Below are 27,769 nucleotides of genomic sequence, written 5' to 3'. Positions count from 1 at the left end.
CAACACTGTGAGTTATATGTGCAGCTGCCCTGCTGTGTCCAAAAGACTCTATCCTTGTTGTCATCAACAGCATCTGGCTCTCCCACTCTCTCCATCCATTTTTCTGCAGTGGACTCTTAGACTTAGGAGGAGAGGTGCATTATGTAGAGCTGGATATTATGAAATCTTTATTGTTTGCTTCTTAATCAGCTCTCTCTCTCTCTCTCTCTCTCTCTCTCTCTCTCTCTCTCTCTCTCTCTCTCTCTCTCTCTTTTGTGGGGATTCCATGGCTGTTGTTCTTTTGTTTCAGTTACGCACAGGTAGATGGAACAGGAAACCAGTTATGAATACTTGAAAACACGAACCATAAGACTCAACAAACCCTTGTGGAGTTTATTGGAGGAAGGGGTGAGGGGACAAAGGAAGGGGGCAGAAGCAGAGGGGAGAGAGAGAGAGAGACAGAAAAAGAGAGAGAGAGAGAGAGAGAGAGAGAGAGAGAGAGAGAGAGAGAAGGGGGTGAAGGAAGAGAGAAAATGAACATGTGGTGATCACTTAAAAGGGAAAGCTTGCACATGCGTACTGAGTCCTTATGCAGCCCCGTAACATGATGTGGCCCCAGGATGTGGCTAGGCAACACGGGGCTGTTTGAGCTGCCTAAGTATCTGCCTGAATGCCCATATGTGTGTCCCACCCATTGTCAGGGGGCGGGGTCAGCATAATGCTGGGTTCCAACAATCGCTCCACCTAGTATTTGATGTGGGTCTCTGCAACTTCTCCCATTAGTTGCTGGATGACACCCCTCTGCTGACAATTGGACTAGGAACTGACCTATGAATATAGTAGAGTATCATTAGGAATAATTTCATTGACTTTTTTTTTTTTTGCCAGTTTTGTTTGGTTCTATCCTGGGTCTCTGGGCTGCCCTGCCTCTGGTTCCTGGCCATTGAGGCATCGTCAGGTGTGGGCCTCAAGTTGGTCCAGTCATTGGTTGGCCATTACCACAAGTTTTGCACCGCTATTTCTCCAGCACATCTTGCAGTAGGACAAATTGTAGGATGAAGGTCTTATGGCTGGGTTGCTGTCCTAGTCCCATTGCTAGGAGCCTTGCCTTGTTATACAGAATATGGCCACTTCCGTATCTCCCCCTACTAGGAGACTTCACTAGGGTCACTCTTGTAGATTCCAGGGAGTTTGCAGTGCACTAGATTTCTTCATTACCTCCAAATGTCCCCCAATTCCAGTCATCTCTCCCAGTACTCTCTTCCTCCATCCCTCCAACCTCCACCTGGTCCCTCCTGTTCACATTCCCATTTGCCCCATCTACCTGCAAAATCTATTCTATTTCCCCTTCCCAGGGAGATCCCTGTGTGTTGCCCCCACCTCCACCCCAGCCCTCCTTGTTACTTAACCTCACTGGATCTGTGGATTGTAGCATGATTACCCTTTCCTTAACAGCTAATGTCTACCTATAAGTGAGTACATAGTATGTTTGTCTTTCTGGGTCATTCAGAATGTGCTTTTCTAGTTACATCCATCTGCTAAAATGTTATAATGTTATTGTTTTTAACAGATGAGTAATGTTCCATTGTGTAAATGTAATACATTTCTTTATCAATTCTTCTGTTGAGGGGCATCTAGGTTGTTTCCAGTTTCTGGTTACTATGAATAATGCTGCAATGAACACGGTTGAGCAAGTATCATACTGTTGTTAAGTTTCCATATGACTTTTTTCAAAAAGTCTTTTTTCTTTGATAGATCATCACAAGGATGTGATATAACTCTTGATATTTAGCCATTTGATCCTAGAGAATCATCACACAAGTTTAGCTTCTCTCTGTCCCTCTGATTGTCTCCTTGTCTCCCTCTCCAATCTACCCTGCCCATCTTCTCCTTCCCTGGAACTTCAGTTCACAAAGGGATCCAATGGTTTCTTTGAAGTACTGACATGGAATTTGGGTTTCAATAGAGAAAGAATTGGGATAAGGGACAGTAGGAATGCATAATGAATGAGCAGTCCCGGTCAAGGTGTGGTCCTGCCTATGCTTATCATCGCTACAGTCACAACGTAGTCTGAAGACCTGTGCATTGCTTGAGCAGACAGAATGTTTTTCAGGGGATGATTTCTTCTGCTCCAGGTTATAGCTTTTCAGGGGAAACTGCTCTCATATCAGGGTAGAGGGAGTCTCTGAGAGCGCCTCTAAATTTTGCTCCCCAAAGAAGCAGCAGGGCCATCTACTCTAGACCTGGGTCAAGGCGAGGTTAGTATCATTCTCCTCTGGCTCTTGTTTCCATCTTCAACTCTACCCCACTTCCCTTTAAAAATGTTTTCAGGATTGGCTGTACTGTGCTGCCCAGGCAATGTGCAGGGCCTGCTCTGCTGAGTGTTGTAGCTGATGAGGGGCAAGGAGAGCTCTCCTGCTCTTATGACCTCAGGGCCAGCCCTCCCACCTACCTCAGGTGTTAGATGGGTATGCGCACGCACGTGCGCGTGCGTGTGCGTGTGCATGTGCGTGTGCGAGTGCGTGCGTGCGTGCGTGCGTGCGTGCGTGCGTGCGTGTGTGTGTGTGTGTGTGTGTGTGTGTGTGTGTGTGTGTTGTGGGGATCTCTTCCCTGCCCATGCCACTACATGGCAGATGAGTAATGGGGACAGCTCTCCCATGCTCACAAATTCTGTGCTGGCTTACTCATACCTTCACCAATGGGGTTGGCTCTATTGTGCTGCCCAGGTAAGGTGCAGGGCCTGCTCACTGGAGTGTTGCGGCTGGTGGGGGGCAGGGGCATCTCTCCAGTTCATATGGCCTCAGGGCCAGCTCGCCTACCTGCTTCAGGTGTTGATGGGTGGGGATAGGGGTGATGTGGGGAAGGCATCTCTCTCCCACCCATGCTGCCACACGACAGATGAGTAATGGGGACAGATCTCCAGTGCTCACAGCTTTGGGACTTACCCCCCCACACCTTCACATTGCTCTTCTGTCATGAGGCAGCGTGGATTGGAGAGGAATGCCCTCCCCCAACACTGTGGCCGATCAACGACTGAGGCAGGTGGGAAGCTGGCCCTGAGGCCATAAGAGCATAAGAGGGGAGGGGGAAACTGGCCCTGTTCCTCACCAGCTGCAACATTCAGGAGAGCAGGCCCTGCATCTTGCCCGGGCAGCACAATAGAGCCAATCCTGTTGGCAGAGGTGTGAGTGAGCCAGCCCTGAAATTGTGAGCATGGGAGAGTTGTACCTATTACTCATCTGTCATGTGATGGGAGAGATGCTTCCTCCCATCAATGCCAAGGCACATGGGTCCTGAGGTCATAAGAGCAGAAGAGCTGTTCCTGCCTTCATTGGCTGCAGCACTTGGGAGAATGACCCCTACACCATGCCTGGGCGACACAGTAGAGCTGGCCATGAAGGTATGGGAGACCCGTCCCTGAGGACATGAAAACAGGAGAACTGGCTCAGGCCCTTGCTCATCACAGCAAGGGGTGAACTCGCCAGGGCAATGCAGGAAAGCTCACCCTGGTGTCGAGGACAAGGAAGAGGGGGCAGGCTGACCAGCCCTGCAACTACCCAGGCCCCAAAAGAGGGTTATGAGTTGACCTACCCCAACTTCCACTTCATCTGGGGATCTGTTGGAGCACATGAAGGGACTGATCCTGCAGACCCAAAGCTTCAGGATCTCCAAGACACTGGGCAACAACAGAATAACCAAGAGGAGTTCCAGTGAGGGCCCAGCGTCGATAGTGTAGCAGAAACTAGAGGCCTCGAACCAGACCAATGACTCTCTGCAATGAACACTTGCAAGTAAAGATATATGGATAAAAGGGTAAACTATGACTCACTGTGTCACACTGCAGCTTCCATGGTGAGACTGGTTTTTATGGTTTTTTTTTTTTTTTTTGCCTTAAATTTTATTTCATTTTATTTTGTGGGGGAGTTTGCAAGGGCAGAGGGTGGAAATGAAGGGATGGGGAAATGAATGGAATGGAGCTACATGATGTAAAAGACACAAAGAACAAATAAAAAAGTAAGTTAAAAATGTTTTCAGGTACTGGAGCTATGACTTACTGGTTAAGGAGTATAATATATCGCTTTTGCCCAACACCAGAGCTTGCTTTTCAGCACCTATGTCTGGTGGCTCACAACCACCTGTAACTCCAGGTCTAGAGAATCCAACACCCTCCTTTAGCCTTCGTGGGTACCAGCACTCCTGTACACAGACACACGTAGATATGCACAATTAAATATTTAAAAATGAAAAAAATCTTTCGAAAATATTTTAATTAATTTTTATTAAATCAAAAACAATCTTATACCAATCCCAGTTCTCTCTCCCTCCTGTCCTCTCATTCCTCCCACCAACTCTGTATCCCACCTCCCATCCCACCCCTCCTCAGGGAGGGCCAACCCCTCCCACATCTGACAGAGGGATGATCTCCAAAATATACAAATTAGAGGATGTGGAGAAAGGGGAACACTCCTCAAAAATATTTTTAGCAGGATATTGTTTACAAAGCTTTTATTGTGCTTTCCTTTAGGCAATTTTATGGACATAATTTATGAATGGCTCATAATTAAAAGTACAAAATTCAAAGCATTTTTTTATATCTACTGTTGTAAAAATATCAGTACTCTATAGAGTGTTTCTCACCCACGAAAAAGCCACATAGCCATTTGTAGGTGCTGCTTGCTCTCCATTTCCACACCTAATTCTGGGCAAATGTTGTCTCCATAGTTTTGTCTGTTTGGATGTTTCATATAAAGAGATTTACGCAATATTTTATTATCTTGCCAACTTCTTTTGTTTAGTGTAATTTTAAAGGTTTACCTAGGTAGTTGCATATTTCAGTACTTTTTTATTGAGAATACTTTAGAAATGAGAAAAACACAAAGAAGAAAATATTCTTGCTGCAAGTTAGCATTGCTCACACAGGGGTGTGTGCCTCTTTCTCACCTCTTTGGTGATTTTGTGGGCTTGTCTGACACCATTCTGTTACGATAAATCTTTCCACCAAAAGCCGCCGAGCCCCACTGCCAGATGTGCGCTTTATGCCAGCCGCCCGCCCGAGTTAGGCCCAAATGGATACACAGAAACTTGTATTAGGTTCAAAGCTGCTTGACCAATGACTAGGATTCCTCAACTGATAGCTCAGTCTTAACTATCATAAACCTATATATTTTATAAGACTTATCGATGCCTTATTGGCGTCCCTCCTTTCCAGTGGATCACATTGTGCTGCTAGAGGAGCAAGGGGAAAAGGGATGCTTCCACTTTCTCCATCGCTTAGATATGAGTCTCCTTGATATGTCACTTCCTGCCTGGATCACCACTTCTCTACTACATTTCCCAGAATCCTCTTTGACTCCTAGTCCCGTCTAACTTGCTATCTCATTGGCCAAACAGTATTTTATTTAACAATCAATAAGATAAACATACACAGTACATTCCCCATCAGGCTTGTATATTTGTGTGTGGGTTGCATTGTGGTAACAGCAGATGCAGTGTTATAGGCCGCTTGTGGCACCTGACTGTACTTAAAAGTGGTTTCTCTCTGGGCAGTGAGGGTGCACGCCTTTAATCTCAGTACTCTGGAGACTGAGGCAGGAAGATCTCTGTGAGTTTGAGGCCAGCCTAGTCTACAAGGTAAATTCTGTGAATGGCTCCAAAGCTATGCAGAGAAACCCTTTCTCAAAAAACAAAAACAAAAAAGTGGTTTCTTATTGCATTGATAATTCTTTGAACACATAGTCTTGTGAGATTCCTTCATGTAAATAATACAAGTAATAATTTTTTCCTTATTGTTGAGAGTTTGGGTGATTTTTTTCATATTCTTAATATTAAGTAATTATAAGTACTGCTGAATTGGACCTCATGAGAAAACACACACACACACACACACAATGAATGTGTTATCACTTTATGCCAATATTCTGATTCTTATAATTCAACTCTTCTGAAAAGAATAAAGTAAATTGTCATGTCTCCCAGTCATTTACCTTCCTTTCTTGGGAATTTCTTTTGAGTTATAAAGTACATTAAGCCTTCACTAAACCTAGTTCAAACTCAGTTCTCAAGAACCACAGCTAGTTTTGCAAATATTTAAATAGTTGTAGTCATTAGGTGTTGGTGAAGATACAGGATGACAGGTGTTCCATTTGTAGAACTGCACACTGAAGAAAGTTTGTCTCTGACAAAATAATTTAAATATTCACCCATTTGATCCAGTGAGGCCACTCAAAAAAATGTAAGGAGTGCATTGTTAAGATCAAGCCAAGAGGGGCTGAAGAGGTAGTCTGTGTTTAGGAGCACTTATTGCTCTTGTAAAGGGGTTGCATTTGGTCCCTAACACTCACATGGTAGCTCACAACTGTCTGTGACGTCAGTTCTAGGGGTTTCCAACATCCTTTCTGGCATCTGGAGACAACACACACACGCTCACGCGCATACACACACGTGATGCCCATTCATGCATACAGTCACTCACACATACACATACATAAAATCAAATATTTTTAAAGAAGATCAAGAGTCATATGACCTATCTTGTCCATACGAATCTTGACATAAGCACCCTAATACATTTAGTATTTATTGTCATTTACTGTGTATCAAGTACACAAAAGTTAACCATTTTGTCTCCTGTCAGCCTGGATTATACCCAGAACCTCATGCACCATGATCAAATGCTCTATCACTGAGCTACATTCCCCCTGTGGGAATTAATAGTTACATGGACTACTTTAGGTAATGGTTTGAGTTTCAGAGCAAAACTGGGCAGGAAGTACAGGGTTCCCAAAGCTACACAGCCTCCTTACACTGATACCCTAAACTGAAGGATGAGTTTGTCACATCAGTGAACTCTGTCTTCATGGTTTTGCTCTTTCCACAATGTCATATGTTTAGACTTTTACATTATGAAGCTTTTTATGACCAGCTTCTTTCACTTAGTGACATACCTTTAAGGTTCTTCCAGTCTTTTCATGGTTTGGTAGTTTTTTCCTCCCAGGAACTGAATAATATCTGGGTATGCCAGCATTTATCAATGAATTTATTAAAAGAACATCATGGCAGTTACCGAGTTTGGGCAGTTTGGAATGGAGTCCCTGTAAAGACACTCCTACAGTTGTTTTCTGTGTATGTGGACATAGATTTAAACATATTTGGGTAAATACCATAGCTCACAGTTCCCGGTTCATCTAGTAAAGATGCTTAGTTTTGTGACAAGCTATTTTACAAAGTGCCTATAATGTTTCATACACTAACCAGCAACATGCATCCTTGCTAACATTTGGTGTTCATAGTGGTTTGACTTGTCCATGTTGCAATAGGTATACAGTCATATCCTATTGTTGTTTTAATCTGTAGTTTCTTAATATGCATGGTGTTGAGCATCTTTCTATGTGCCTATTTTCTCTTTTCATATTTCCATTTATATCAGGTCATAGTGTAATACAGAGTACTTTTAAGTTTTAAATCATCTCTTTCTGAGATTTTAATATGCATTTCTTTTGAAGTGACTAAAGTGATGTAAAAGTCTTGTCCTGACTTCATTGTTTCTCTTCTTAGATACTTCTCAACTCTCTACCCTATAACAGTCATGTCTGCCTCGGTAACACATTTGAGTTTTATATGACCATAACCATAGTCCAGTTGTATGAATCAAAATAATTAATATTTAAACTAATAAAAAAGGTTTAAGTAGAAAATAATTTTCATGCTATGCCTGAAATAACTATTATTTTGTGACTGAACAAATGTCATAAGCTTACTCTGACCCTCATCTAATGTTGACGCAATGTGGTTTTTGCTTTTAAAGATTCTGTGCCCCTGAGCTTCAGTGCCAAGAGTCTTTGAGCATAAGCCTGCTCTGGTCACTGGCCTGATACTCATAATTGGGTTAGTCAGTGTGGTAGGCTTCCTCTTTCTCACATGAAATTATTGCCAGTTGGATCAGTGTGTCATCTTACACTCATGCTTCTAGACAATAGTGAGCTCTCCAATGGCATTCTCTCTATGTAATTGCCTTGGTTTCTCCCTTTAGAAATTTCAGTCTATCTGTTGGAGCCTAGAAGAAAAAGCAGCTTAATTGTTATTTTAAATCTAGGTTTCAGAAAAGTCAGGGCTATTACTCAAGCAGATGGATTCAGGGAGCACTTACAGTTTTAGACAAAATAATGCTACTATCTGCTTGTCAAATTATATCATACCCGGAACTCCCCCCCCCCCCCCCCGAGACATAGTTTCTCTGTGTAGACCAGGCTGGCCTTGAACTCACAGAGATCCATCTGCCTACCTCTGTCTCATGAGGGCTGGAATTAAATGTATGCTCCCCAATGCCTGGCCTTGTTTCACTCTTGAATCGAACACATTTTGAAACAAACAACAGCTCAGTCAAACCCCCAGGGCTAAGTTTGAGGTTGAAGAGATTTATTTTGTGTCCATTTGAAGTTATTACAGTAAGAATGACTATCACCAGGAACGTTGGAGGAAATTTCACAGCATGTCCATCAATTAGCAGGGAAACATAAACAATTTAAGTTATGAGGTGGTTAGAGGGTAAAGGTTGACTTGGTCTTCTGGCTTCCTCAGCTAGCTTTCTAAGTACAGCCCAAACCCATCTGCCTAGGGATTTTGCTGCATACAGTAGGGTAGGCACTCTATCAATTGGTAGTTAAGAAAAATCCTCCCAAGACATGGATACAGGATAATCTTATTGAAGGAGTTCTTCAGTTGGGGTTCCCTTTCCCAGAAGACACTAGTCTAAGTCAGGTTGACAGCTGAAGCTAACTATGACAATCACTGAGGTAAAGTGAAACACAATTAATGTGGATCGCAATGGAGTCAGAGCTCGTTTGAAAAGCAGATAGTTTATTAGGAAACTACTCAATGGATGGAGTCAGTCATGTACAACCAGGTGGGTGAGGGAACAGAGATTGAGTTTCTAATGTGATGAGAATGGTGGGATTAAAGTTACTGGTGCACAAATGGAGGGATCTAGAAATACATGGTGCCTGACACATAATTCTGTGATATAGAAACACAGGAAAAGGAGTGATCAAAGGGGCTGTAGAAGATGTTAAAGAGGAGCAAAATCTATCTAGATGTGGTCACATCCTCTGGGAAATGGGTGAGGCTTGTTTCTTATGTGTGAGTTTACATGAGACTGGGTTCTTGGAGACTTCTGGGTAGCAGAAATTTTCTCAAACTTTAATCTTTACAATTATTTTGACTCTATAAACTTTGTTGAAAAGCATACATTTATTGACAATACCAATATGAACAGAATAAAGGTATCTTCTTTGTCACATGTTGCTAAAAGACTAGAATAGTTCATTTTAATTTCATAGAGTCTTGAAAATGAGTGTCAGAATCTTCCTTTTGCTATTTCTTTGGAGGCCAGTTACTATCTAGGATGGACATTAGGCAATGGAACATAACATTTCTGTAATATCAGAACCTTGAATAATTCAAACATTCATTTGATCTCTGCTGTTTTATGTTTCAGACTTTGACTATATGGATTAAAGCTTAAAAATTCCCATATGTCTTGCAGGACAGAATGAGTAAAACTGCATCAGGGTAACCCTGTCCCTTTTCTTTTTGAACATACATTGTTATTTTAATTGCACACATTTATGGGATAGTATAGCATTTCCATAATGTATAATATACATAATAATCAGATGAGTGTAACTGGTGTGTCACATCAAACATAACTATTTCCTTTCTTTTTGGAACATGACTATTTGACACAGTCAATTAATTGTTGTCAACTATAGTTATCCAGTAGAACATTAGATGGTATTCCTTCATCCAAATGCACAATGGCGGTAGTTATCTTTTCTACATCCCTCTCTATTTTTGAGGATACAGGGCTCAAACTACTCAATAGGATAGAGCCTAAGAAGAACAGCATTGCACACCACATTGAGGGCCTGTCTTCCCCTTGTAGGCAGTCTCAGTAGTTCCTTATAATCTGGAAAACTGAATCAGGTCTGGACTGATCTCAGCAACTGACCGGCAACCTGAAAGAACCACACATAGAATTATAAGCTTGCTTCCAGGCAGGTGAGAGGGCTTAGTGGGGAGAGGTCCCTGAATACAGATATGTATCTGATGACCTGGGTATGAATCCCACAAAATAGCTGGAGAGAAGCAACTGTCAAGAATTGTCCTTTACTGCCACACCTGCTGCTATGTACACATATCCTCTCTCTCTCTCTCTCTCTCTCTCTCTCTCTCTCTCTCTCTCTCTCATACTCTCTTGCCTTGTCTCTTGCTATCTCTGTCTCCCCCATGTTTGAGTGCATACGTGTGTGTGTGTGTGTGTGTGTGTGTGTGTGTGTGTCTGTGTGTGTGTCTGTGTGTGTGTGTTCCTCTTTCAATCACAGAGCTCATTTCTCTTACTCCATGATATGGGATGATGCAACAGGAGCAAGCCTTTAATCTTTGTGCTTACCTTGATAAAGTGCTGTTCATATTGAACGAGTATTATAATTCTGGTTGTGGTGGGAATCAATGATCTTAGAGCTGTTCATAGTTTACACATAGCCACATCAAAATGTAAGACCACACACACACACACACACACACACACACACACACACACCTCTATTTTAGTACCCCAAACCTAATAGCATGCATAGCTGTCTTTGGCTTTGAGCTCAGTTATGACAAGGTGGGTGTACTTAGGCAGTATGCCCTAGTCTGTTAGGAAGAATAGACTCAGGGAGACTGTAACAGATGGGGTGAGTATTCCACATACCGAATGCCTTCTAGGGAAGTTTCTGTCAAGGAAAGATGGCTCATTGTCAGAAAATCTTAATTAGTGTGTGACATGAAGACTGGATCTGAGCTTCCACATGGGGACTGAATAAGAACAAAGTAATCAGAGCTAGCATGGTGGCCTGGGCGGTTGTGACAAAGGACAGTGAGAGGTCCCTGGTGATAAAAAGGCTGAAGGAATTTAGTAAGAGGCTGTGTGGTATTGAATTTGATGTAGCCACCTTCATCTCCATACACACGTATCACAAAAATGTACCTACCAAGAGATTCTTTTCTTAAGAGAAGGTAGGAAATGGTTGAATTTCACACCATGGGTGGGAGCCTTAGGCAGCCATAGATTGAACTAATTTAGCACTGACAATGACCTCGAGAAAAGCAAAGGGCTTCCACTGTCAGAGAGCCCTCCCCAATCTCTTTGTAGAACATTTCTATCCTGTTCTGTCTTCAGGACAACTACTGAGCCAAGGCAGGGTAAACCAGAGTGAGGGTTTTCAGCTTCTGTCTGTAGACCAGCCACAAGCTCTGAAGGGGGAATGAGTAGAACACATACCTGAAAGGACCATAGAAGTTTGGAACTCTTCTTTTAAAATATTTAAAACTTCCTTAACACCATGTTCACCCTAGAAAGCAGGAGGGGAGAGACACAGCTTTGATAAAACACTCTGACACTTGTTGGGCCCCAACTATGTGTACAGTCAGAACAGTTGCAAGGAGGATTCAATCGATTAATCAGAATTATGTAGATACTAAAAGAAAACAAGGGGGGAAAGGTAAGCATGAAGGCTGGTGAAGTCTGTGGAACACTGAAGGTGAGGCGGCCTGAAACTGTTTCGCAAGAACTTTAGGACATGTTTTCATTGGAAACAGGGTTATGGAAAACCATGGGGATGAATGCTGAGTTCAGAATCTCATTATAGCAATCCTACCTTGCAGGCGAGGCCCCAAATGATTGGCCTCCCAAGGAAAATGCACTTAGCCCCAAGGGCCAGTGCCTTCAACACATCATTGCCAGTTCGAACCCCACCGTCCATGTACACTTCAACTTTCCCTTTGACTGCGGCCACCACTTCTGTCAGAGCATCGATCTGAAAAGGAAATGCACACATAGATTCAGGTATTTCTGTTTTATTTCTCATGAGGTCACAGGACGAGTGTCCTCTCAAAGTAGGGTAGGATCAGGAAATGCCAGCAAAGGCTAAGCCTTTCACGATATTCTCCAATCTCGCTTGCAGTTGTGGGAACTCAGCATTCTCCTCACGAGGCTGGAGACTCCTAGGGACCAGATGAGACTTCTGCTCACTGTCCTTCCAACTATTTTTGATTTTACCTCCAGTCTAGCTTCTGACTCTTTAAAAATCCTTTCCATGTTAGAAGGTATGCTTGGCTCTTACTTACATATCCAGGGATACATCTTCCCATCCACAGTGTTTACTTTGGCATTATGGAACCTGTCATCTTTCATTTTCCTCCTATCATGTTTCTAAGATGTCACAGTTAGAGCCATCCTCCACTGCTTGGGCACTAAGTCTCTTTTTTTAGAAGAATAAATATGACCAGTTATGCCTGAGTGTCTAAACATCAGCTTGTCTTGGAAAACTGCAAAATTTCTTAAGTCATCATGAATGGGCAACTCATCCCCAACATCCTCTTCAGAGCTATGACAATAAGACTCTAGCAACAACATCATAAAAGATCAAGTTATGCCTTTGGAAGACAAAGGAAAACCAGAGTCACTTTGTCCTGGTTTCTCTGAATTCCAGACATGGACAATAAAGCCTTGATTCCTCCGGTGTCTTACCCGCCCCCATCCCCATCTGGCACCCACAGGTCCCTGGCTCCTCCACGTCTACAAGGTGGAGCAGCAGGCCCCTCCTGGGGTCTGGGATGAAGGTCCTTGAAGAGGTAGTTCTGAGTTGCCTTTGATCATTAACTGTGCTCCTCTGAAGAAAACCAAAGAGAGGCATTGAAATAGAGGCCCCAGATACTGACAAGGTGGAAGGAAACCATCGGAAAGCTGCTGCATCTGAACAGAATAATAGTAATAAAAAAACAGGGATGAAATAATGCTGTCCTGGATGTATTTTGGACTTATGTAATAACTGGAGAAAACTCATGTCCAAATATTATTTGGAATATTTTTATGATGCTGTGAAAAAGGAAATAAGCATATTTATAAAAACTCCTCTAGTCATACTCAGCAGTGTATCTGATAATAATTTAGAAATAGAATGCAGAAGCCAAGAGTGGTAGTGCCTCTAAACCCTGCACTCAGGAAGCAGAGGTAAAGAGAACCAGGAGTTCATGGTCAGCCTAGGCTACATATGAGTCTCAGAAGATGTAGTCTCAGAAAAATATGTCCTGGAGATGTTTCAGCAGGTGAGGGCATTTGCCATACTCAACCATACACATAAACACAGGGGAGCATGCCCACACATACACATACACATGTGTGAGCATGCACACACACAAAATTAATAAATTCAAACACTAAATTAAAAAGCAAATTCATGAAATAATAAAAGTAGAAGTTGATTTCAGTCTAGGGTGCAGAATGGTCCATTTTCAATAGATCAGAACAGGACATATACTGAGGTTCTCTGAAAATGCTGTGTCTTGATCCCAAGAGGAAGTACAAAGACAGTGTTTTCTAGGGACACTCACAGGACAGGCTTATTCATCTCCTTTAAGGATTGTCTTTTGTAGATGGAATCGCAAGAGGCCTTGCTCAAGCTCAACGATGAGACAGAAGTGTTGAAAAGGTTAAAATCCAAAGCTGTGTTCTGGTCCACAATCTGGTTTTCTTGTTGACTCAACACTCTGAGTCACTGCTCAGAGAAAGGAGCGTTATCTCTAGGCAATCTCCACTGAGGTTTTGGTTTTGTTAGTTGTATCAAACTTTTTGCTCATTGAAAGGAAATATATGAGACGAAATGGGAAAAAGCAGATACAAAACCCATTATTGACAATGAAGCCATACTAACTCAGCCAGTGAGCCAGGTTTGTAAGCCAGATCCTGGCAGGAAAGGGCCCTTTCCAGTCCCATGCTCCCTCGCTTTTCCTTATCTTCTCTAGCCTTGAGAGGCATGACTACACCTCTCTGTTCAGCTTCACTGAGAGACACAGCAGAGTGAGCCTTTTTGGTCTGTCATTTGCCTGAGGAGAAGGAGTGTCAGCTCCTGAAGTCACTCAGCTAGCTCCACAAGGCTCAGAACACAGCCAGAGCAGCTTTGGAATCTCTGCTTCTTGGGATCTGTCTTTTGAAGAACTAATCAAGGACACACTTCAGATTTTAATTTTAAGAACGGTCACTGATGCATTGTTTCAAATATTTTTTAAAAAATAAGATTTAGTGGTGCATGCCTGTAATTCCCACAGTCAGGGAACAGAGGTGGGAAGACTGAGGAGCCAAAGCTAGTGTGGGCTACATGGAATGACCTGAGTGAGGTAACCCAATCACTGAAAGACAAACATGGTATATACTCACTTATATATGGATATTAGACATAGAGCAAAGGATTACCAGCTTACAATCCACACCTCCAGAGAAGCCAAGAAACAAGGAGAACCCTAAGAGAGACATACATAGTTCCCCAGAGAAGGTGAAATGTACAAGAGCTCCTGAGTAAATTGGGGGCATGGAGAAGGGGGGGAGGGGAAAGAGGTAGGAAAAAGAGGAGGGGAAAAGAAGAGTGGAGAGGAGAACATGAGGAATCAGAAAGAGTGAATTGGGTGATGAATAGAAGAGAGCAAGAAAAGAGATACCTTAACAGAGGAGCCATTATAGCTTTAAAGAGAAATCGGGCACTAGGGAAATGTCCAAAAATCCACAAGGATTACCCCAACTAAGAACTAAGCAATAGGGGAGGGGCTACCTTAGCCCTTCCCCTATAATGAGACTGATGACTACCATAAATGCCATCCTAGAGCCTTCATCCAGTAGCTGATGCAAGCAGAAACAGAGATCCACAACTAAGCACTGAGCCAAACTCCTGGAATCCAGTTGTAGAGAGGGAGTAGTGATGAGCAATGGAGTCAAGATCATGCTGGGGAAACCTACAGAAACATCTGACCTGAGCAAGTGGGAGCTCATGGACCCCAGCCAGACAGCTGGGGAACCAGCATAGGACCAAACCAGGGCTCCTGATCTTGGTTTGGGCAGTCAATGGGCCTCTGGCAGTGGAACCAGTATTTATTCCTAGTGCACAAATGGACTTTGGGAGCCCATTCCCCATGGAAGGATACTCTCTCAGCCTAATACACAGGGGAGGGCCTAGGCCCTAGGCCCTGCCCCAAATGATGTGACAGACTTTGATGATCCCCCATGGAAAGCCTTATTCTCCTTGAGGAGTGGGTGGGGAGTGGGGGGGTTGTTGGTGGGGGACATGGGGGGGAGAGGGAACTGGGAATGATATGTAATATAAGATTGTTTCTAATTTAAATTTTAAAAAGTTAAAAAAGCAACAAACAAGCCAAACAAAAAGAAACAAAGTGGGGAAATACCGGAATCAATGCAGGTACTCAACAATGAGGGGTTGATTATATAATCTGCCCATTCATGACACATCATTAAAAAGAAGAGAGACTTATAAATAAAAGGATGTGCCTAATACATTGTACAATTAATATGAAGCATATTAATATGTGTGTATTTTGAACCATAAAATATGTATTGTGTTAATAAGCACCAAAAATTAGCACCAATGATTGTGATAAAATGAGGGGTGTTTTAAAATCATTTTCTTTTGTTCATGGGTATTTTATAAGAGGCAAAAGGAATGGAGAAGGAAAAAAGCTTCATTTACGTTTGTTAAAATGAGAATAGCCTTTGGGGAAAAGAGAGCATAAATATATCTACGAAGACAAATTAACAATTATTTCCATGTAAAGGCTTTTACCCTACTTCCATTTCCTCAGTTTCTTTCTCTTGAGCACCACGCTGAACAGACACACATTTGTGAGCTAGTGTTAGCTGTTACAGATTTTTCACAGGGAATTCAATCATGTACTATGCATTGGTAAGGCAGCGCATTCCCTTCTATTTTGAAGCACACTTCTGCGTCCACGTGAGGCACTGCTCCTTCCGGCATTGTGTCAGGTAGGAAATCTTGAAGTTTCTAAAACTCCGTGAAGACATACCAGCTTTAATCTGATCACTGCTGGCCCAAGACGGGGTCCTCAATGCCTTTTGAGCATCTCCCTTAGTCTACCTCATTATCCATTGTGAACTTGTTTACATCAGTTGATGTCTCTAAACTCCAGTATCCCTAATTGTAAAATAAGGATATATGTTTTGCAGCAATGCCACAAAGTTTAGATATGTTCCACAGACAGTTTGCAAAAATGGTCATGTTACAGTAGGCTATTATTAGTAATCACTCACCCTTAAAAGCCATAAGCAATACCTGTGAGAGAGAACAATGTGTACCAGATTCAGTAGGGGGCTTTGGCGTAGACACACCTAGAGCATTCAGATAATCCCCTCTGTGGTCATCCAACTTACCGAAGCAGGAACCTCGTCAAGCTGCCTCCCACCATGGTTGGAAACAAAGATGCCTTGGACATTGTGTTTCACTGCTAATTCTGCATCCTCTTTCGTCAAAATCCCTTTAAGGATAATGGGCAGTTGAGTTATACTCTGAAGCAAGGAGAGATCATTCCAGCAGAAAGATCTACTTGGCAAAGACATGTGGAATTTGGCAGATTGTGTGGAATTTCCCTGTAGGGAATGAGAAGGTAGATGTAAGTCCCAAATGTTCACATTACTTTATTCACTCAAAAGATGAGACACAATTGGCACACTGCTATTTATAAGCTATGGAAGCTGAGCAATACTACCCAACGTCGAGTCTAACTCCTTCCTCTCACAAAACTTGCATAAAGAATTTCTACTTCAATGACTTGCTCATTGACCATTAATCAATATTTTTGCTTGATAATTACTCTAGGATTTAGAGATACAATGACAGATAAGACAAATCTATACTTTAAAAGGGTGCAGAGTTTAGTATGTGAGATGAATAAGAAAAATAGTTATGAGTCAATTTGGCATTTTCTTCCTTTATTTTCTTTTTCTTTCTCTTCCTTTCTTTTTGTTTCTTGTTAGTTTTTCAAGACAGGGTTTCTCCATGTAACAGCTCTGGCTGTTCTGGAATTTACTTTGTAGACCAGTCTGGCTTCAAACTCACAGAGATTACCTGCCTCTGCCTCAGGAGTGTTGGAATTAAAGTTCTGTGCCACCCAGATCTCAAAAATACACAAAGGACTCAAGAAACTAGAAATCAAACTACAAAATAATCCAATTAAAAATGGAGTACAGATCTAGATAGAGAATTCTCAACAGAACAATCTCAAATGGCAGAAAGACACCTAAGAAAATGCTCAACATCCTTAGGCATCAGGGAAATGCAAACCACTCTGAGATACCATCTTACACCGATCAGAGTGGCTAAGATAAAAACCACCAATGACAGCTTATGCTGGAGAGGATGTGGAGAAAGGGAACACTCCTCTATTGCTGGCGGGATTGCAAACTTGTTCAACTGCTATGGAAATCAGTATGGCAATTTCTCAGAAAATTAGGGATCTATATACATCAAGACCCTGAAGGGCATACCATTGTTGGGCATACACCCAAAGGAGGTACATCCACATCACTAGGACATTTGCTCAACTATGTTCATAGCAACATTATTTGTAATAGCCAGATCTTAGAAACAGCCTAGATGCCCCTCAACTGAAGTTTGGATAAAGAAAATGTGGTATATTTACACAATGGAGTACTACTCAGTGGTAAGAAATAATGACATCATAAAATTTGAAGGCAAATGGACAGAACTAGAAAGAAACATCCTAAGTGAGGTAACCCAAAACCAGAAAGACAAATATAGTATGTACTCACTCATAAGTGGATACCAAACATAAAGCAAAAGATACCCAGCCTATAATCCACAACCCCGGAGAAGCTAGATCCCTCTTCCAGAAACAGAAGCAGATGCAGAAATCCACAACCAATCAATGGGCCAAGCTCCTGGAGTACAATCGAAGTGAGGGAGGGGCAAAAATATGAACAAAAGAGTCAAGACCATGAAGGGGAAACCTACAAAATCAACTGACCAGAGCTAGTGAGAGATCAATGACTCAGGTCTGACAAATGAATTAAGAACACTAGACTCCCTTAATAAAGGTGATAATATTGTGACTGAGATATGTATGAGGCCACTGGCAGTGGGTCCAAGATCTAACTCTAATGCACAAACTGACTTAGTGGAGCCCATTCTATATGGAGAGATACCTTGCTCAGCTTAGATACAGAGGTGTGGGAGTGGGGTGGGGAAGTGCCTTGGTCTTGCCTCAATGAGATGATGGGACAGACTTAGTAGACTTTCTAGGGGAGGCCTTACTCTCTCCAAGGAGCAAATGGGAGGTGGGGGGAGTGGGAGGAGAGAAGGGAGAGGGAACTGAGATTGGAATGTAAAAAATAAATTAATAAAAGAAGAAGAAGAAAAGGTCTGTGCCACCACTGCTCAGCCACTTTGACATGTTATGGTTGAGCTATGCATGGCCTAATGAAACCAAAGCAGTAAGAACCTTAAAGTAGGCATTGCCCATTATCTACCCTTGGCTCATAGTATGCATCAGATTTCCTTAAATTTTAATTTGTCTCTTGGTTCAAGGGCATCCAGAGGAATCATAGCTGTCCACAGGCTGAAAAGGCCATTATCACTGTAACCATGATTTTCACTCTCAAGGGCATGCCATCTTTCTCGATTGTTAGATAGTGAAGGGTCTATTGTAGTCCCTTAATGGAAAGGTTTCCAAAAAACATGCTGCAGTGTCCTAATGTGTCTGGGGGAGCTCTAAGTTTACAAGGCAGCAGATTGGGACCCCAGCTGGCTGGACCAGCTAGTGGTATACTTGTGCTGTGAGTGTCTTCTTCCCAGAGTCAGTTTGTCTGTATGTTCCATGGGAAGCAATCACTTTCTGAATCCACCATGAAACTGAAAATATTAGATGAATACTTCAGTTTATTCCCCAGTTCTTGCACAACTCCTCTCTCAGGCTCCCCTGTCTCCCAACATCAGCCCTGGTTAAACATCTCTGATGAGGGTCTGAGCAGCTTCAGCGAGGGGAGCCTTAAGTTCTGCCTGGAAGCTTGGGCAGCTGAAACCGGGTCATCCACTTTAACGGCTACCCCTCTAGTGTCTGCCACACTAAGGCAGGCAGGGGGAAATATTTGTGGAAAAGAAGGCATGAGAGAGAAGGGAGGGGCTGGATGAGGGAAGGAAGGAGAGACAAGAGGAGGAAGGAAAAGAGGGAGGGACAATAATGGTCTCTACATGGCCTAAACACTTCTTGTAAGTAATGCCCTTTCAGTGTGACATCTTTCTCACCGCTTCAGGTGACCGGAGGTCCTTCAGCATTATGTTTGCCTCTAAATTCAGTTGGTTTCTTATGTCCCGCCTCCTTTTGCCAGTTACTGGTACATCTACAGTGATCACCAAAGCTTTGAAACCCAGGCCTTCTGCTCTCCGAATCAGCTGTTTGTTGAGCTCCCAGTCTGACTGCACATAGAGCTGGAACCATCGGAAGCCTCTGGGGGCAGCAGCAACAATGTCCTCTAGGGTACAACTGGCATAAGTGCTGGTGATATAGCAGACGTTGGCTTCTTGAGCAGCTGCAAAGCAGAGGGTGTGACCCAGTTTGGAAGGTAAAGTTGTTTGAACTAGCCTCCCTGGTGGTTGCCCAGTGAGTGTAGTGAAAGCCCAAGTCCATTCTACTTCCCCACAGGGCAGGATGAGAGAGTGTTTGGTTTAATGGAGAGACCTAGTGTTTGTGTTCTCTTCTGTGTAAGCTGCTCTGTAAGTCTTGTTTCCCATAATGAAGATCTAACACGGGATGCTATTGAATCCCCAGAATTGCTGTCAGGTGTGTGATACCTGTTGGGTAGGAAAGAAAACACCCTATGGATTTCTTGGTGGAGGAGAGGTGATGTAGAGACTGGAATGTTGCTCCACTGCAAAATCGTGAGCAAATATTGGAAAAGACTGAGAAGACTGAGTCCCATTCCTCCTTTTCTATGTGGTTTTATTAGTTCCTTTATTTGTCAAATGGAAAAGGTAGTAATGTTTGTCGTGGCTATTGAATTATCTTTTCTCATTTCCTGCTTTCATCATGTCAGTGTGTCTCCCCAGTAGGTTAATATCACCATGAAGCTAAATTAGTGGCCAATGCATGTATTTCTTTTTTTACAGTATATACATGCAATGTTATGCAAATGATGCCTTAAGCAATCCCTTTGCTACTAATATTTTTTTTTTCAAGACAGGGTTTCTTTGTGTAGTTTTGGCTGTCCTGAAACTCGCTCTGTAGACCAGGCTGGTCTTAAATTTACAGAGATCCTCCTGTCTCTGCCTCCTAAGTGCTGGGATTAAAGACATTCATACCACTGTCTAGCTTTGTCACTGCTCTTAATTCCAATGAGATTAATGCCCTTAAGGCCATTTTGTAAGAAGCCTTGATGCCCCCTGACACTTCTCTGGGTGAGGCCTCACACTTACTTCTAGCCTTCTGGAAAGGGAGCCTTCAAGTGGGATGATTCTTACCTCTGGCTGTGCTCCTTTCTCCATCTGGCCAGGCAATAGAGTGAAAAGCGGTGGGTGAGATGCAGATGGGGGCCTCGATCTCCTGCCCTTGGATTGTGGTCCTGGTGTCTACCTCTGACACGTCTCTCAGGTATCGGGGGCGGAGGCGGATTCTGCACTAGACAATAAGGTAGATTATTCTCTAGCATGGTGATACTTCCTGTCTGCAGCTGGGAGCCTGACTCCCAATGCTGATCTGAGCAGGCTTAGATCTCTGAGCCCTTTGTGATTAGCAGTGTAGGTTCAATTCAAGAGGAGGCTAATTGCCAATAAACCATTTCCCTACATTAACCCAGCAACTCCTAAGTCCACTTTAGCCTCTGTCTTGCTGTGACAGTCCTGCCTCTGTGACTTGCCATTCAGTGCTTAGATGGTTAATTTAGTCTTTATCAGCAAAGGGAAAGAAAAGGAAGGAAGGGACTTTAGGTGCCACCAGAAAGATTGACAAAACAATTAAAAAATCCTAAAAAACAATCTTATCATAGACCACTCCCCTCCTGTCACCCCAGAAAACTAATTCATTGACTTATACACTGCTTTAGGGCAGTAGGGCAATTCACAAATGACATCTAAAACACTATTTTATGACAAATAGAAAGTTGGCTATAGCTCTTGTTTGTTGACATATGCTCCAACCCTTAATTTTCAAGTCCAATTCTCACCTGAAGCAACCTTCTATTATGCCTAAACACCCTTTGATCTCATTTGCTCCAAATTTGAGTCCTTTCCCCTCCTTCACATGTTTCTCCTCCAAGGCAGCAGCTTTAGGAGCCCAGGAGCTCCAGATCAGCATGCAGGTTTCTCTGTCAGGCACCCCTGTTGGCTTGTTCCATCTTTACATGTTACAAAGTTGCTGGCATACGGAGAACTGATAACCCACTTGCCCTAGATCTAAGACAGATTCTCTCTATAAAACTTCTGCCCCGCTCCCTATGCCTTATCCCCACACCATGATGAAACAACACAGAAGCCAGCCATTTTCCTGTGTATGCTGTGTTCTCTGAAGGCAGACACCGGAACTGTTGCCATCTCAGGAGCTCTCAAGCAGTGCATATTAGAGTAACAACAGAAAGGATAAAGGGAAGACCTTTTAAATGCCGCAATGTTGTCATTGTATGTGATGCCCTCATCAGCTTCTCCTTCAATAAAGTCCCACGATAACTTAGATAGGTGTTCTTGTGCATGCGCCTTAAAGTCTGCCAAAGACACCAAAGACATTTCTGGAAAAAAAACAAAAAAACAGAACAAACCCAGTGAGGACACTTTGGGCATAAAAGGGAGGATAAAGGGAGCCCAGAGTATGAAGCTGTTTAGATGTAACATATATATTTTGGTGTTCTTTAACTGAGTGTATTTACTGATGACCCCCAAATCAGAAGACCTCCAGCCTCTTCCTGGCCACTCCCAACACCAGATTATTTGGTCTTCTAGATATCTACCATGTCTGCGTCTAATGTTCTGCATTCCCTGCATTAGATCTGGTTGAGGCTGTACCACATCTTAAGAGATTGCAACCTCCTCCAATTGTCTCTTGCTTTCTCATTTCCTTGCAGGTGGCTGGGATCTTCATGTAACAGAAGTTTCTTTGCACTCCTCGTGTCTCTATGTGTCCATATCACTTCACTTGCCCCTTTCCAGGACCTGCCTCCTCCTGCCTGCCTTCTTAGCTTGTGTCTCAGTGGCATTACTTTCATTTGGCTTCATATCACTGTGTGAAAAAAAAAATCAGGTCTGAACTTGTATTAGTGTCCAGGGAGTTTCCAGGAACCCCAGGATGTCTGAATTACCCAAGGATGAAAGCAATTTGTTTATTTTTTTTTTGATTGCTCCTTGACTGTGTGATTGGACATGTTGCCAAAATGTCACCACCTTCTACCTCTTGGCCAAACACATCGTGTTTCCAAGTATTGCCATCAATGATCCAAACCCTGCAATGGTCCATGGTACTTCTGATGCAAACACACAGAAAGAGTGAAGAAGGCAGAGTTTAGGGGTCATCAGTAACTTCTCAAATAGGAGCAAGGGCAGTAAGATCAATAACTGCAAAGATGCTGTAGACACTGGGGTTGGTCACAGAATTCAGGGCTCTTACATGAGAAGATTCTGGAAGAAAAGGATGGGAAATGAGATCTCTAAAGCTCTAGCCAACTGTACTTTAGGAGACAACAGTGTTAAAATTACCCTCAGCCTAAAAGTAGAAACCAAAGGACTTTTAGCTTATTGGCTGAGGGAAAGGTATACGTCTCAGAAACTCACTCTTCAGTCTGGAATGGAATGGAAAAGGACGAAAAAGCCAAATGAAAATATGGGGTGCTGAATATCTTGCCTGGGGTAGACATGAAGCAGAACTGGCCTGCGAGTAACTGGAACCAGGAAAAAGTCTGAGAAAGTCTAACGGAGAAGTACCATATAATTCCTACCTAAAAGGCTAAACAGAAGTTCTGTGACAAAATCCAGGGTCCCTGGGATGTGGAAGCTTTAGATGGAGGTTAGGAAGAGGAAATGAACTTACTTCATCTATAGAGTAATCTTGTCAGTGGATGGGCAGGAAGCTCCTGAGGTGCTGAGTTAATCTGACAAAATTCAGCAACCATATTTAATTTACCCCTTTAGCTCGCTGATGTGTCAAAGCAACAACAGCAACATCAACAACAATAAAAAACAAAACTGAAAAAACCCCAGGCCAATGAATTACTTATTTAACATCTGACTATCTTGCAATTGCTTGTTCATAATTCTCTTTGCATAGGAAAGTTAATACACCAGCCCTTAGAATGTCATTGCTCAGAAGACCTGCTTTCAAGGTTAGAGCTCAGTTTATGGCCAGAAACTGGTATCAGCGGGGCCTGATAAAAGTGATGTAGTGTTTCTGAACTGTTATTATAAACAATGTGACTTGTGCTGAACATCTGCTTTCCTTCTAGGAGCCTAGGACTTTGGTGCAGACTGTAATCGTACAACCAGCTCCCAACATGAGTCTGTAGGCACAGTCTCTAACACATCTCACATTGGCATTAGAAGATCAATGCATTTCTTGGAAGCTTGTGCATGTTTTATTTTTTCCCAGATCCTTCCCTATCCTAACTTTCCTTTGCATCTTTTCACTGAAATAACCCATAGCCCCAACTATATACTGAGTTCTGTGAATTCTCCTAGTGAATCCACTGATCTACACACTGTACCTCTTGGCTTTAGGATGGTACAACACTGAATTACTGTGTGTATGTGTTGATTAATTCAATTTAGTATTCCTCTGTGTGCCATGTCTCTGATTTGATGGGGGATAAAATTCCAGCAGATTTCGATCGTTGGCATCCTATACATTAAATACACATGGCAACGGTCTTATGAACTCGTCTAGCATAAAGCCTGCATAGAGCTGGAGTATAATCCGAGAGAAGCAGCTTCGAGTTACCTGTCCATAGTACTGCGATTATGGAATTTGAAGGCTCTTTGACAATACAGCATTAGTCTCAACATCCTTAAATGTAACCAAAGCGGTCTTGTTTTCATACATCCTTCTAATCTTCCTATCTACTAGTAGCTGTCAACATCTCTGTTGAGTAGACAGAGGCATGAAACCTAATGGGATGTTAATAATCTCTTTCTTTTCAAGTAATAGTGAATGAGGCTCAGAATAGGAAACTTGTGGATGATTAGACAATAAAGCCATGCAGGCAATGACTTGTGAACTATAGCTCCTGTTAGCTCCCAAAGATAGATGCTAGCCTCAATTCAACAGCAAAGAGCAATGTTGTCATGGTAGTATTTTAAAATATAAATTTTATGTAAATCTTATATGTGATGTATAAAGTACATCTATAAATTTTGATCAGTAATTTAAATTGCGTTTGAGAAAAATTTGGAAGCTTAAGGATACAATTATCCATTTTAAAAATTACATGGTAAATAACATTTGAGAAAATTTTGGAAGCTTAAAGATACAATAATCTATTTTTCTTTTTATGATGTATGTAAAGGTCGCTAGAGTACTGAGTTCATTCTTCTTTTTTTTTTTGAACCAAGAAATAAAATCTATTTATATGTTGTCAAATATCTTAGCTTTAAAAATAGGTACAACATTAAAGTGAAAGGATGGACAAAAGCAATCAATCCAATGGAACCAAAAAACAAACAGGCATTGCTATCCTAATACCTAAAAGAATAGAATAGAGTTAAAACCAAAACTGAACAAAAGAGATCAAGAAGACTTCATTCTAATCAAGGGAATAATTAACAAAGAAGACATTACTTCCCTAAACATACAGACACAAAACGCTGGTGCTTTCAATTTCACAAAAACCCAACATGTGGAATTAAAGACATAGATTAACACCATCCATCCCATTACAAGGAATTTCTTTCAGTTCCCCCATACACAGAGTTAGTGGTATTCAGGAATCTGTACCTGTCTGCCCTTGGGGTTCTGACAGGATACGCCCTCAGCTGCAGCCACCTGTACATATTCACTATGTTCCCTTTTTAAAAGGTCCTGCCTACCTCCCATCCTTCTCTCTTTCTTTCTTTCCCATTGTCTGCTTCTCTCTCTCTCTCTCTCTCTCTCTCTCTCTCTCTACTTTCCTCTCTCCTCTCTCCTGCTGCTTCTGTCTCTGGAAGCCGGTCTCCTCCTTCCCCTTTCCCCTTTATTTATTTATTTGTTTTTTTATTTAGAGGCACTCATATTCACATATCTACCCTCTTGCCCTCTCCCTCCCATCCTCCAATATTCACCACCAAGATCCCCCAACTCCCCTCCACCTCCTCCCCAGGGACAGTGAGGCCCTCCATGGGGGACAGTCAAAGTCTGTCATATCACTTGGGGAAGGGCCTAGGTCCTCCTTGCTGTATCTGGGCTGCAATAGTGTCCCTCCATAGGGAATGGGCTCCCAAAGTCCATTTGTGCACTAGGGATAAACACTGACTCCACTGTTAGAGGTCCTATAGACTGTCTTAGCCTCCTAGCTGGCACCCACATTCAGTGGGCTTGGTCCAATGCTGGTTCCCAGCTTTACAACTAAGGTCTCCGTGCTCTCACTAGGTCAGGTCAACTGTTTCTGCATGTTTCTCCAGCACTGTCTTGGCTCCTTTGCTCATCCCTCCTACCTCTCCACAATTGGATTCCAGGACTATGGTTCAATGCTTAGCTGTGGGTGCCTGTTTTTGCTTCAATCAGCTACTGGATGAAGGCTCTAGGAATGGTAACCAGGTAGTCATCAGTCTCATTATAGGGGAAGGGCATCAAAGGCAGCCTCTCCACCATTGCCTAGACTCTTAGTTGGGGTCATCCTTGTGGATCTCCTAACATTTCCCCTGTCCCAGACCTCTCTCCAATCCTGTACTGTCTCCCTCTATCAAGGCATCTCCTTTCTTGCCCTCCTCTATTCCTCCCTGTCTCTGTCCTTTTTCTCCTCCCCCCTTCCCTTCACCCCTTCCCACCTCCTTCCTCTCCACCCCTCCCCCTCCCGAGTTAATTATTCTTATTAAAAGAACAATGTAAGAGTTATGGTTGAAAGGTCATACTTTGCCATTCAAAGCTTCCCACAAATCTGAGAAAGAACTTAGTGCAATGTTTTTGGATATCGTAATCTGCTTCACACCAGAGTTGGAAGAGGAAGCTGAAGGGAGAATTCTATTCATTCGATTGCCTGTGTGCCCATTACCTGTCTCAATCACGAGCTTCACGTCTGTTCTTTTCGACTCTGATTGTCCCAAAAAACAGGCTGGGCATAAGGAAAAGTCTTTTGCACATGGATCATGTGTGAGGTGTTGTTTCAGGAACTTTATCGCCTCAAGTTTCTTCAAGTTCTTCTTTCGGGGTTGAAAATTGGAGGAACAATTTAGAAATGAGCAACCACATGAAAATCCAAGAGCAAGGACGTTCAGGGTATCTACTGCTTGGTCTGACGTTCAAACCTTGATCTCTGACTCAAGATATAAACTGGAGCTGACTCTCTTGTTGAGGAAGACCTTGTTTTGTTCAGGGTGAGTCAATTATCCTAGACAACTCATTGTTTTCCTTTGAAGATTTTATAGGCTGCATGTTGGTTTTACTTGAGAAACTCTGGAGTATCTGATTTTGCATTTGGTTGGAAGACTCTGGGGTCTTCTGTGGGCAACAAGGCGAGAATCATGGGGTACTGGGAGATAATGGGGAGGAGAGGGAAGCAGTTTGTCTCACTGAAGGCTTCCTTGGTAATTCCGGATGTGTCCTTGGCTGAGCTCTTGGAATTTAGGCCAAGATTCAGAATGTCAGAGATAAAATCAAGGCCACAGTTTGGGAGATTATAGGGTCCAAGGTTGGCTGAAACCATTCCAACCTCAAAGATAGATGTTGCAAAAGTCAGGATAATCTTCAAAGCCTTTAGCCACAGCACTTATCTTTTGAAAAAGCAGCAATAAATCCATGGCTGAATTATTTAGGAAGAGTAGAGCAGGATGGGGCTCTGTATGTTTTCAGGGTAAGGGGGTTAGGACTGAGGGCTTAGTCCTTTAGGCAAAGTGAGGATCACAAGATCACAAGGGAAAGTAGCCCTGGGACTAGGTAGAGGAGGCCCCAGGACAACCATAACAGAAATAACTAACCTGAGAAGGATTGGATCAGTAACAGGTCTGTCCTCAGAGTAATGACAGGAAATGAGTGTTCCAGCACAGGAGTGCTTTGAGAAACACAATGTCACATTTGTTTGAAAGCGAGGGAACAGAGGCATCTGTTTAGTCAGAGGCTGCAAGAATTGATCAGTGGTTGCAATCAGCCTAGAATCCTGGTCAAATCTCTGGGCCATCATGTTAAAGGCACAGGATCCTTTCAGGCCATGATGACCATTTTTTTGCTTTGTAAGACAGTAATTTCTCACCTTCACCCCAGTGACCCTCAGCCACCTGCATCCTTTTCTGTAATGTCACTTCCTTTCTTATCCTGTGACCATGCGCTGTCATGGTGAGTGTGCTGTTTGGGTGTTTCTCAACTCTCTCTGCACTGGTCAAGGCACTGATTCACGCTTGCATTTTGCTCTAGTGGTTTTCGTATCACAGCTCTGCGACTCGATCATTCCAGAGCCCTTGAACGCACTCTCAGAAGCATCTTGGTACTCCTTACTTAACTTTTTGCTAAATTCTCCTTCTGTGAGAAGAATGTTCTATAAGCAACATTCATGAGAAATAAAAGAAATTATGTATAAAATATTTTTTATAGTGCAAAAAGACAAGGCTTTGCAGCCTTTTGTACTGTGACTGTACCAATTTTCAGAAACTTAATTAATTAAGTGGGAGCTTTTTATCACTTAGAATCCAACCACTACTTTAATACCATTTTGTTTATGGGAAAAATAGGTTCTGAGCTCCAAAGGAATAACTCCCAAGTGGAGTGTTGATGTCCA

General features: G+C 42.6%; 1 protein-coding gene across 1 annotated transcript; it reads right to left on the bottom strand.

The window, feature by feature from the left end:
• Nucleotides 1-8,409: 8,409 nt before the first annotated feature.
• Nucleotides 8,410-27,266, bottom strand: Hao2 (hydroxyacid oxidase 2). The gene is made up of 8 exons (XM_027393777.2): nt 26,054-27,266; nt 21,481-21,613; nt 20,355-20,506; nt 19,143-19,426; nt 16,253-16,468; nt 11,679-11,837; nt 11,303-11,372; nt 8,410-9,992 (listed from the first exon to the last, which is right to left on the bottom strand). Exons 2-8 carry the CDS (start codon nt 21,609-21,611, stop codon nt 9,937-9,939), a joined length of 1,068 nt encoding a protein of 355 aa, XP_027249578.1. The 5' UTR covers nt 21,612-21,613; nt 26,054-27,266; the 3' UTR covers nt 8,410-9,936.
• Nucleotides 27,267-27,769: the final 503 nt, after the last annotated feature.

Source organism: Cricetulus griseus, assembly GCF_003668045.3.
Source record: "Cricetulus griseus strain 17A/GY chromosome 1 unlocalized genomic scaffold, alternate assembly CriGri-PICRH-1.0 chr1_0, whole genome shotgun sequence".
Taxonomy (NCBI): domain Eukaryota; kingdom Metazoa; phylum Chordata; class Mammalia; order Rodentia; family Cricetidae; genus Cricetulus; species Cricetulus griseus.
This window is presented reverse-complemented; position numbering and strand designations above follow the sequence as displayed.

Bases quoted from the DNA above. Each gene is read 5' to 3' on its own strand.
- Hao2 (XM_027393777.2), bottom strand. From the start codon at position 21,611: ATGTCTTTGGTGTCTTTGGCAGACTTTAAGGCGCATGCACAAGAACAC. The intron at 20,507-21,480 runs GTCTTCCCTTTA...TGTCTAGTGCAG, and splicing joins AACATTGCGGCATTTAAAAG to AATCCGCCTCCGCCCCCGAT. The intron at 19,427-20,354 runs GTAAGAATCATC...TCTGCTTTGCAG, and splicing joins AGAAAGGAGCACAGCCAGAG to CTGCTCAAGAAGCCAACGTC.